The sequence below is a fragment of the Hibiscus syriacus genome, unplaced genomic scaffold (assembly GCF_006381635.1).
Source record: "Hibiscus syriacus cultivar Baekdansim isolate YM2019G1 unplaced genomic scaffold, ASM638163v2 tig00110429_pilon, whole genome shotgun sequence".
In the NCBI taxonomy this organism is placed as follows: domain Eukaryota; kingdom Viridiplantae; phylum Streptophyta; class Magnoliopsida; order Malvales; family Malvaceae; genus Hibiscus; species Hibiscus syriacus.
The window spans coordinates 10978357-10990636 of NW_024062733.1; the positions used below are offsets into that span (position 1 = coordinate 10978357).

Sequence of the window (12280 nt, forward strand, 5' to 3'; positions counted from 1 at the left end):
CTTGTACAGTGGATGATACTAATCAAGGGAGGTGTCCTGGAACTTCTAATTTTGTAGGGTGTGGAAGTGGAATGCTGAAACTGCTAACGTATACTTGGAGAAAGCAACAAAAACACATGAAGCAGGGTGATGATTGCAATAGAAAGAATCTGCAATTTCAAGTTGGGGATTTAATTATGGTTAAACTGATGCCAGAGCAACTTAGTTTCTTGTGATAGAGGGATCGTTGATTGGTTCGCAAGTATGAAGGACCTATTGTAATTTTGGCTAAGTGGGGAACGCTTCTTATAAAATCGATCCTCATGCTTTCATGCTACGTCGACAAATTAGGTGGGGGGAGAATGTTTTGGCCATCTCCTTTATAGGGCCACAATTGATCAAATAGAGTAACATTATTTTAAGATTTAAAATTTAGCATTTATGTGTTTGGTGAAATAGTTTATGGTTCAGAATTTAAGGTTTAAAATTTAAAGATAATTTTTTTAGTGATTATATTTTAAGATTTATAATTTATAATTTAGTGTTTGGAGGTTTATGTTATAATTTTTATTTTCATGGTAGTTCTGTTCAAAAATAAATTAGGACTAAATATTGCAAATTAAGTTTTCAACGAAGGGTCAATCCTTAAAGTATCTTTGTAATATGCTGTCAAGTTTCACTTCAATTAGATTCACTATATCTCTAAGTTCATTTCAAATGCTTTCGGCTGGAATCCTCTACAAAATGTGTAACTTACAATCATACAATTTGTGATGGTCTTATATTCTATGGTTTAAGATCAATTTAATCATTGGACAAAAAAGTTTGTTGGAAATCTGACTCCCGGTTCAACTGATTGGACTATTTAACTTCATATAAATCTGATGTTCAAATATTTAATGTAAATTAGCTATTCAATATAGTTGATAATTAACAGAAACAAGCGGGTTGATTAATGGAATGATAATTAATTTCAAAAAGGAAAATCAATTATATAATAATGGAATCTTTACTTGTTCAACAATTACCAATTATCATATAATTGTTAAGCCAAATAGACAATCAATTCTCAATTCAGACCTAATTAAATGATTAAAACGAAGTAAAAGATCTAATTAATTATAAGATTAGGCTCAAATTTGTCAAGGGTTTTAGGGTTTTAGGGCTTAGGGTTTGAGTTTTGGGGTCTAGGGTCAAGTAGGGAGTGTTTAAATCTAGGTATCCGATGTTCCGGGTCCTCGGGTACTTGATTGGCTGGTCATTGTCCAGACCTGGATGTTGCAGGTACTCGATAATTGAGTACTCGATTTTTTATCATTTTCAAATTATTAATTTAAAAAAATACACAAATTTAAATGTTCGAGTTACATACTCTAATATCCAAACATAGAATTTAAAAGTTCGAAATACATAATATAAATAAAACATAAAAGTTGATAGCCAACTTATTTGAATCAATACCAACAAATGAGTTTTCCAAAAGGGATTTAAGGTTTGTAAATACATAATTTATGCCAAAGAAAAACAAACCATATACTACAAAGAATCTTAACAACAATCATAATTCACCACATTCATTATCAAAGAGTCAAACACAGAATCATCATTGTGCATAATAATTTATGTAAAGTAAACAAGTATGACGATGACAAGAAGTTTTTTCTGCATATTCAACCCTGACAAATCAAATTAAGCTTCTAAGACAAAAGCACAGTACAGACTTGCACAATGACATATTAAGCAAATGGGAAAACAAGAACCTATAACCGGGTACCCGAAAAAAAATTAATTTTGTGACCCGGCCTGACTTGGAAAATGTCAGGTTGAGTATCCGATCCAGAATTTGAATTTTTTTAAATATCTAGATCTTTTGATCGGGTCGATGGGTAAGGTCATCTAGGTAGGGTATTTTTGAACACCCTAGGGTCAGGTGTGTAGGGTTAGACCTAAGTCCAAAAATCTAGGTTTGTTTAAAATAGGTTGGACTGGAACTTCAAAATTCAAGACCCAAACCCCACTAAGGCAGTTCCGTTTTATAAGTTTACGATATGTTATATTATATTATATTTATATATCATATATAAAAATAATTTTATAATAGACATAAAAACAATTTTAATGAAGAAGAAATTATATTAAATATTAAATTAAAATAGATAAAATATTATTAGAAAACATACACAGATTGAAATGAACTAGATTAGTCATTTATAGATATGAACGAATTTGTATAAATTTTAGTACTTATTTTACAGGTTAGACTGTCACATACAAACATAAAATATGTTAATCTCTTGCATAAATTCAGTCTTAATCTTACATTAACCTTTGGCAGACTGAAATATAAGATGATATATATATATATATATATATATATATATATATATATATATATATATATATATATATATATATATATATATATATAAAGTAACTAGTTGAATGACATGATACTTCCTTCAAAGAAAGGTCCAAAGAAGGTTATGTTTTCAAATTGTAGCTATTAAAGATGAAGACAAGATGGCCAATTGAAAGCCAACATCATGTTGGCAAGTTGACAACTATCATCATCGCAACATTAAGCGTATGAAGGTTTAAAGATTTAACACCTTCAATGGCAGCCAGTGTGTTAACTATTCTCAATCACATCGAAATACTCGAATGAGTTTCGAGTTAAAGCAAACACTTGATGGCCTGCGAATTTTGGGGGTCGGAGAATCATCAGCCAACCTTCCAACGAGGGAACTTGTACATCTTGGGCAGCTCTCAGGTTTGCTTTGCCACAGTACTCGACGGGCACGGCTTCTTCGCCTATCTCCTCTACAAAGGTTTTCTTCTCATCTTCATTGGTCACAATTAGAATCTGCATTAACAGAATGTTTTTACTACAAAGGAAACTGTAGCTCGACATGGCATGAATCAATCGAGCTAAGCTTCAGTTTACAAGGAAATACCTTTTCAAGTGTTGCTTTCTCAATGAAGCTAGAAACCATCCTCCAAACACTAACAAAAAACCTAGGCATATTCAAAACGTAGCACTTTGCTAAGCGCTCTGGGAAATCAGCCTGTAATAAGTGAAGATTAGCACTAACCAAACAATAAAAGAAAAAAGCATTAAGTTTCTTATACAGAAGCTAGAGATAAATACAGTTAATTATCGGTCGCGATCTAGTATCGATACTAGAGTCCAATACAATATAGATTGGGTACAAAAATATATTCCTCAAAATACATGAAATGATATATTCTCGTATCGAACACATGACCATATCCGACATTTTATCTGAATTTGAGTAACATAATCCAAAACAAAACCAAACATTTAGGTGTTATTTGCTAAGATTCTGCTTACTAGTGTTGCATTTACTTCTAAGACACAAGAAAATGTTTGGTAGAAAACTTGGGGAAATAAAATGTTTGGAAGAAAGCTCTGTAGAAAAACTAGGTTTACTTGTTCTCGTTCGCTTTGACAATGTACACAAGTCCTGCAAACATAGTTGTTTATACCCGGATTTTTTAGATAAACAACATTCATTTTTACTACTGAGATCACCTAATGAGTAATCCCTTGAGTCCACCATAGTTCTATTCATGATTTTGTTTCTCTTGTGTAATCCCACATGAGGCAATGTTCTTTTGAACATGTACCAGAAAACAAACATTACCTGTAAGAACTGGAATCCAGTTATTAGTCCACGTGCATCAACATTTTTGTATGTAATATTTTGAAAATCAAGAATGCCGATCAACTTCTCGTTTCCTACTTCTCTTCCTCTGATGGCACTGAAATTGGGACAACTCAACAAGTCAAAAATATTATTATAAATCAGCTAAACAATACCAAGTAAATATATAGCCATGGGTGCTTGTATCTCAAAACAAATTCTTTTGTTTTGTTTTATTGTCAGAAAACAACCTTGCTATGGTTTTGTCTAGCAGATAAACCACGAACTCTGCATCAAAAGATACACAAAAAGACACGTAAAGAGTAAATTTTGAAGTATTAAAAAAAGGAAACTTGCTTGAAACAACAGAACAAAATCATAACATGTGAAAAATAATCTTAAATAAACTTTGCTCTAGTATCCTCCTAAATCCTAATTTCATAATAATCCATGAAGTTCATGTGCAAATATAATATACTTTAGACTTTCAGGCACCACGGATTCAACTCTGGCATTTATGGGCAAAATTGTTTGAATAATGGGCGTGAAACAAAAATTGTTTATATAATGTGTAGTAGAAATTATTTATTCAATTAAAACTTTTGCTACAACATTAAGTGGAAGTGGTGAAGATTATTCGTTGACTTTTGGAAGTCGTCGGGACTACACGACGACTTTTCTTATATAGGTGACAAAGAAAAACATAATTTTGGACAGAAATCGCGATAGTCTCGACGACTTCCAGAAGTTGTCTTGTAATCCTGAGTAATTAAAATAATTTCTAATACATTTTATGTGACCCATTTTTTCTTTCTCACTTCATTATTCAAACAAAATTATCGGCATTTATGAGCATCCTAAAATAATAAGCAATGTCTAAAATGTTTTAGACCTCAGATTTATGTGTTTTACCCCCATTTTGTGCCATTTTCTAATGATGAAGCCTTCCTATCAGGAGTCTGGTAACCAAAAGTTGTCATTTCAACAATCGGTAAGGAATCGAATTAAAGTACATTATAAGCAAAATTGATCAATCATGAAGAAGTGAGAGCAGGCTAAATAATTACTCTTGAACTGGAGATGATCCTCGGGAGGATAATGTTTGCAAGCTTGAACAATCAGCACTGGATGCCCTGCTTTTGACAAATCTTGCAAAAAAATCTTTCTAGCTTCCAATTGATCAGGAACTTCAGAATCTGCAACGAACCCATTAGGAACTAATGAAGACCTCCACTTCAGCCATTTAACAAACATCTTTGAAGCATTATCTGTATCCATTGACCTTGCAATCAAGAACCTCATGAGCGTGGGATCCCCATATTTCTATATTAACAAAAAAAAAAGGGTCAAAAACACTGAATTGAAGTAAATAAAATTATAAATATGTAATTTCAGTTGCAAAGGGTAGTGATTAGATGCCTCTGTTGAAAACCCAAGTTTCTCAACTGATTTTCTCATCTGGGTAAGCTCAAGTTCATGGCTTTTCTCCATGTTAGATCAAAAGAAACCTGCTTTGGCTTGTCAGAGAGGGAGAAGTAATATAGAAGAAAGGATAAAGAGAAGTTGATTATACAAAGGGAAGAAAAACAGGTGAGTAGAAGATGACAAAAAGAAAACCGGAATAAAGGGAGGAGACAAGGAGATTAGGCCACAGGGCAGAGCAAAAAAGAAAATGGTTGGCCTGTTGCTTCTGGAGTTTAAGTTCCATTTTCAAGCTTGAAAGCAACTTTCTCAGATTTTTTTTTATTAAATTAATTGATTCTCTCTAACCTAGAAAAAGGGAAAATGGTTTTGTATAAATTTTTAGGATAAATTATACTTACTATTACTGTATCTTTTCATTTTGATCATTGATCTTCTAATTTTGTCAACTAAATTATCTAATCATTTAATTATTAATCAAACTATCATTAACATTTAGTAGATAAAATGATGTGGCAATTAAATGATTTGGTATAATTACACATTAGATCCATGTTGTTTGCATAGTCTATCAATTTGATTATAATTTTAATAAATTAAAATAAATTTAACTAATAGAATATGGAAGTAACAAGGACCCCAGACATACAACTTATAGATTTACCTAGAGAGTTGGGTTACCTTCACTCTAACAATAGGAGTTACTCTATTATGATTTAACAAATGTTGAGATGCATTTGCCCTAGTGATGAGGACGTCGCCTAGTCATTTCTACCAAGGCAAAGATGCCTCAATCACACTTGCTTAATCTTTTAATAGCGTAGAGATGCCTCCGTTAAACATGCAGTATAACTCTGCAGATTGAGTTACCTCTTCTATAGGTCGAAGGCGTCGAGATGCCTCTGCTCCTATAAAATCAGAGAAAATCCTTCTAAGACTAATCAAAAGAGTTCAAATGTCTATATCTTGGCAATAAAAATTAATCAATTATTGATTTATAGGAAGTAGAGATGTGTTAATTCTAACAATAAGAATTACTCATGTAACGTTTCAAATCCCGAGTTAAAAGTTTGATGCTAACCCAATAGGATTTTAGGTAAACCCATTAGACCAATAGGAGGCCTTTGTTTAAGTTTGATTTGGATTGGGATTGGATTGAGCCCAATTAGAAATAAAAAAATACATTTTTGAATGGTGACCAAGCTACAGGGACTAAGGAGTAATTTCACCATCTAAAGTTTAAAAGGTTGATTTCATTTTCATATTAGTGAGGTCACAACAGATACCCGCTCTTTCTTCCCACTCTCTTTTGTCATATTCTTCCTTCAAACTTCATCTCTTCTCCATGGAAGCTTGAGCAAAATGTAGAAACTTTGTTGGCCTACAATCCTAGTTCGGTTTTGCTAAGGTAAGAAATGTAATCAACAACCTTAGGGCTTTCATTTAAGGTCTCAATATCAAGTTTTGGTTGTGGTAGTTGTAGATATCCATTTTCATCCGGGGCTTATTTAGTATATATATTAATATAATTTTTGAAAATATTCTTAAAAGTATATAATATATAGGTTTTTTTTAAATATTTTTAAAAACATATAGTATATAATTTTTAAAATGATTTTTGAAAATATAATGTATGCTATATAGTTTTTAAAATAAATATAGTATACATATTATTTATTATATTTTTATTATATTATATTGTTATTAATATTATTTTTCATTTTTTTAAGGTCCAATGGGTCCAAAAATTCAAAGTTCGGGTCCAAAGATGAAGCCCAACTAAGCCTGCAAGCAAACCCGGTGGGAAGCCCAGCAAGCAAGCCAAGATAGAAAAAATATCTATTAGGGTTTTGGTGTATAGTCCCAACGCCGCATGGCTTACAACCGTTGGATCTGACCATTTGATCCAACGGCCGAAAAACACCAAAGGAACCCAACGATCGACGTTCAACAACCCGTGAAGACCACACGCCGACAAGGTCATCACTATGAACTAAACCAAAGCATTCCAAACTGAAAAATCAAAACAAAATCGGGATTTCCCATCATTTTCAACCAACACAAACCCAAGCAAATCGAAAAACGGGGGGAAAGAACCCCCAGAAGAGCCTCCATCAAGGGGTTATATAAACCTTGCGAAATGAAGTCTCAACACAGAAAAAAGGAGATCAAATGAACGACAGCAATCAAAAACCAAAATATCACAAAAAACCCAGCAAAAAATCGAAACAACATAGCAAATAACCATCGAAATGCACCAAGATAAAAGAGGAAGCAATACTACACGGTAAAAATCGATAATCAATCAAAAATAACTTTCGAAAACAACAAAAAATGAAAAACAAATCAGTGTTTGCATCGGTTTTTTCTGATCGGGATAATAAGGGTTGTCGAGAAAGCGAAGAGCCACACCTAAAAAGGTAAAAACCCAAAAAAAAAATCTTTAGATCTACGTCGAGAGGGGCATTTTTTCGATAATTGGGCCTCGATTTTGTGCTCGTGAGGTTGGGGGAACGGTTTGGGTAAGTTTGGTTTTTTCGGCCGTCGAGTGGCGGCCAGAGCAACGGTCGACTGTGGCCAGGATGGTGGGGCTTTGTCGGAATGTGGTCGGCCTATGGCTGGTTGGAGGGAAAGGTTAGGAGGATTTTTTTAGAGTGAGGGAGTTTTTTTTTTGTGAAATAAGGGGGATTTTTTTGTGTGAATTTGGGGTATTTATAGGGAGGGCTATGGTTTAAATAGCAAATAGTTTAATTATTTACACAGTCCCTCTAAATTTGAAGCGTAATTCATTTTGGTCATCTGCTGTAATTTTACCCTTGAATTTTGAATTAATTCAATTTGATCCTTATTTGTATTTTTTATATTTTGCAAATTGACCCCTAACTTTTTTATTTTTCCTTACAGCTTTCAATTAACATCAATTTGGCCCTTAACTTTTTAATTTTTTCCCTTCAATTTAATCCTTCCGTGATTTGGTACTGAAAGGGCAGTACAAGGGTGTTAATCATTCCTTGACTGTAATTGACTCTTGAATTTGGTTTATTTCTGGTAAAACGCAGATCCAGTAAAATGGTAAACTAAGGTATCTGATCAACCTAATTTTAAATGATCGGTGGCGACTTTAACACATATATCTAAGTTGAAGCCCGATTTCGAGCCCACCCGAAAGACGATTACGACAGTAGCCATAAGTGGGGGTTTTAGGGGGTTGAAACCTATGTTTAACCAGGTCGTTTTTGGGAAATTTAAGCCATAATAAACTTTCTTAACATTTTCCTAAGCTCCCAAACAAGTCAATAATTAATTTACATGACTTTCGTCTAGTGAGAGAAGTTGGAGAAAACTTCAAGAGAAAGGGAAAGGAGAAGCTAGCACTTGGGTGAGCCTTGAGTGTTTTAGCATCTTAGGATTCAAGGCAACGCATTTCTAACTCATCTATACCACCTATTGATCTCTAGATGTGTTTGGTTGGTTTGCAGGAGTTCATGAAGGATGTAAGAGTATCCATGGTAGATTTTAGCTTATGGTGTTATTTAGCATGTAAATTGACTTATTATGACCCCTTTAATCATACATAAGACTTAAATAACTTATAAGGGCTTTAGATGGACAAATGGGTGAAATGGGGTGTCATTTTTGTGCTCAAACAGAGCATCTCTAGGTTTGGGTATTTGTATTGGATGAACAATACCGATATTGTTTTTCAGATTGCCAAAAACAAGGGGTTTTTCATTGGTGGTATTGATATCCTATTCATAAGGTATCAATATTGTTCATTGGGTATCGATACCTAAGGGTATGGTATCAATACCATCTTTAGATTATAAATTCTACTAACCATTTTTTGTATCGATACTCAGAGATTATCGATACCATACGAAGTAGGGGTATCAAATACCATACGAAGTAGGGGTATCAATACCCCAAGTAAGGGTATCGATACTGAATTTAATTTTTCCAAAAATCGAACCTCATTTTGGTATCAATACTAAGGATGGTATTGATATCCTAGTGCAAAAGTATTGATACTCCAAATAGGGGTATCAATGTTGTCAGGTTTTTTTAGATTCCAGTATCCAATTTTGGTATCGGTACTAAGGGTGAGTATCGATATTGAAGGGTTAGTATCAATACTAAAGGGTTTAGTATCGGTACCATCATCTTGAATTGGGTAATAAATATAATTCAATCAAAAGGTTTGGGAAGGGGGTCTAACAGAACCAAAACTTCTTAAATGAACTTACAAGTGAGAACAATAAATGAACAAAGCTACAACTACTAATGATATTGAACTAAGATAACATAAGACTAGTCATTGTGTGACGCTTGGGAAACAACAAAGACACTCGAGTTACTCTAGTAGTATGACAATCGTCTTTTGTGATTAAAATATATTAATATATCTTAACTAGTGTCAAGGCACTTTAGTTACTGGCTGGGCGCAGATGCCCCAAGACTCTAAGGAGTAAGTTGGTCGGGTGTATGTTTTCGTTGCAGTTATAGATCTTACCCCAGATACCCAAGGGTATTATAGGTAGGTTAGTAGAGTGTGCATCTCGAGATGCAAAACCCTCCAACCACACCATGATGCCTACCTCAGCTTTGCATGTTAGTGTATGCCTCTGTTTGCTAGCATGCTCATGTAGCGATGCATGTAGTATAATACAATTATTAGTGTGACACTGAGCTTTTCAGAATTTGTTTCCATGTATAGGTTCTTAAGAGATCTCTCGAGGAACATTATTGTCGTTCGTGGTTCTAGACTTACCAAGGTATCAAAGTACGTCTTGAGTCTTTTTAAAGGACATGTACTATTCATAGACCTTGTACTAAGTCGTAACTCTATTTTGAAGTAATTGACATGTATTGTTATGGGATGCATTTTGAGAGCTCCCCACTTTTGCAACTTAACTATTTATGATTTTATATATGATTTCATGGGTGTTATTTTAATTGAATGTTTCAAGATTATTTTTAAAGAAAATTTTTGGATTAACCACTTCGATGATTCCATATAATACTCTAGTCCATCAATCTCAGGTAAGATTAGACTAGGGTGTTACAACTCCATTATTGATTGACATGACGTCAATATGCCACCACTTGAAAGTGTCATGATTTCTCTGAAGAGTTTGTGGTATTATATCGAGGAGTTGTCTCACTCTCTAACTGTCACAACTCCAAGGAGCCTTAAAAGGGTGATGAGAGGCCTCCGCTCAATAATTAGAATTTCTTGCTATTATGAGCATCGAAATGTCTTTCACCTTGTGAGAGGAGAAAAAAACCTACACATTGCTTCTATTAAGGTAAAGATACATTCGTCCATCAATCGGGTCACTTCTATGGTGTCAAGATGTATCCATTATGGCTGAAAGTGTGAATATATTTTCACCCTATCTTAATTATGAAAATTACATTGCGATCTTCTCATTGGTCGAACGAGACGAGATGTCTCCACCAAATCTACAAGAGCTTAACATTGGCCATTACAAAACATCGAAAAGATGTTATTTGAGTATCCCGACAAAGCAATGGAGTTTTCGTAGAAATATAGGCGAAAAGACAACTTCACCTAGCAAAAGCATGTTTGAGTTCCATAAAAACTAAGACAACACGATTAAAACATGAATCTAGGAAAATTCGTAAAAGCATCGAGAAATTATTACATTCGCGCACATTTTACTAAAATATTGAGAATCCTCTATATGATACAAATTAAAACAAAGACAACTTCACATAATTAGAGATTACCTATTACAATGAGTATAACCAAGCCAAAGTGTTTGGTCGTGTATGGAAGTGCCAAGACGATATTATCTTTGACAAGTATTTAAAAGCAACAACAATCCTCCACAAAATACATAAACGAATATTACAGACAACTTTACTCCGATCTCGAAATGGCCGGCTTTATTTTTTGAAAAATTAAGACAATACTCTTGGACCTTAGGTTGAGAAATTTTTTAAAACATGTAGACTCCTGGCGACATGCTTAGTGCACAAACGCCTTCGTCCCATCACTGTATTAAAATGCTTTAAGAATGAGAACAAAATTCCAAAGCTCATTCAATAAAAAAAACGTATAAACAACGATAGTAAAATAAAAAAAATGACAAAATGTGAGGAAAACAAAAATTTTCATTAAAGAAAAAGTTAAAAACAAAATTCTAAGCCTATTACACAAAGGATTAAATCGAATGACCATCCATATGTGTCTCCAAACCAACAACTAGATTATCTAAAGGAGCCTTAAAGGCTGGCACAAGGTCATTTCTCACAGAATTCTCTGCACCCAACTTTAGAAAAGTGTTTGAATTAGTCTCATCCAAAACATAAGCACCTCATTGAAATTTTCGTAGCTTTCTCCGAAGGGTCTATAGGGATCGAAGGATAGTTCCCCTTGTAAAATTTCTTAATAGCACCAAAGGTCCCATTTCGACATATTATATGGTTGATGGTAGCTTGAATCACACAAACCAAGCTGTATTCATATCTCCCATAATTTTTGAACTCTTGTAGTTCTGTATTGCATGACGGGACAACTTTTTGACATTCACCTTCACGGGAAGTAATCGTTGAACTTCAGCATCAAAAGCTTCTTTCTAACATCACAACTTCGCCATACCATCCTAAAAGGCCTTTTTCTTTTCTACAACTACATTCTTACCTGCACTGGACTCTTTACGAGCCTTCTTCCCTTTCTTTAGGCCTCCATTATTTGCCTTCTAGCCTCCTCGACTTGCTCATGAACTTTCCTAACCTCTCAAATCTTGTTCTGAGCGATCGTTAACTCATGCTTCAAATCTTCTAGCTCTCTCCTCAGTGCCACAACCAAAGCATTAGTAGCACGCAACTCTGCCTACTTAATTGTGTCAATCTTCTTATTCTCACTGCCCTCCAAAGAAGCCTTCACAAAGGCAAAATCAACCTTCTCCTTCGATAGTCGAAAAGATTTCACAACTTCAACCATTAAGTTGGCAGCCTCAGTGAACACCATTCTAACTAGGTGGTGAGTAAAACTCGATTTGAATTGACTTCGAGTGGTAATTTCATAAATCAAACTAAAAAAAATTCAAGTTCGAACCGAGTTGTAAAATACAACTCGAATAACTCAAAATTTTTAGTAAATAGAAGATTGATTTTAAAGTTTAAGTTGAGTCTCTCGAATTTGTATGATATATGTATATTGCATATGGAAAAAAATATATGAAGAA

At 33.9% G+C, this 12280-nt stretch overlaps 1 protein-coding gene across 1 annotated transcript; it reads right to left on the reverse strand.

The window, feature by feature from the left end:
* Positions 1-2405: 2405 nt before the first annotated feature.
* LOC120124781 (SEC14 cytosolic factor-like) lies at positions 2406-5307 on the reverse strand. Its single transcript, XM_039143356.1, has 6 exons — positions 5064-5307; positions 4712-4967; positions 3896-3932; positions 3645-3762; positions 2934-3044; positions 2406-2842 (listed from the first exon to the last, which is right to left on the reverse strand). Exons 1-6 carry the CDS (start codon positions 5133-5135, stop codon positions 2609-2611), a joined length of 828 nt encoding a protein of 275 aa, XP_038999287.1. The 5' UTR covers positions 5136-5307; the 3' UTR covers positions 2406-2608.
* Positions 5308-12280: the final 6973 nt, after the last annotated feature.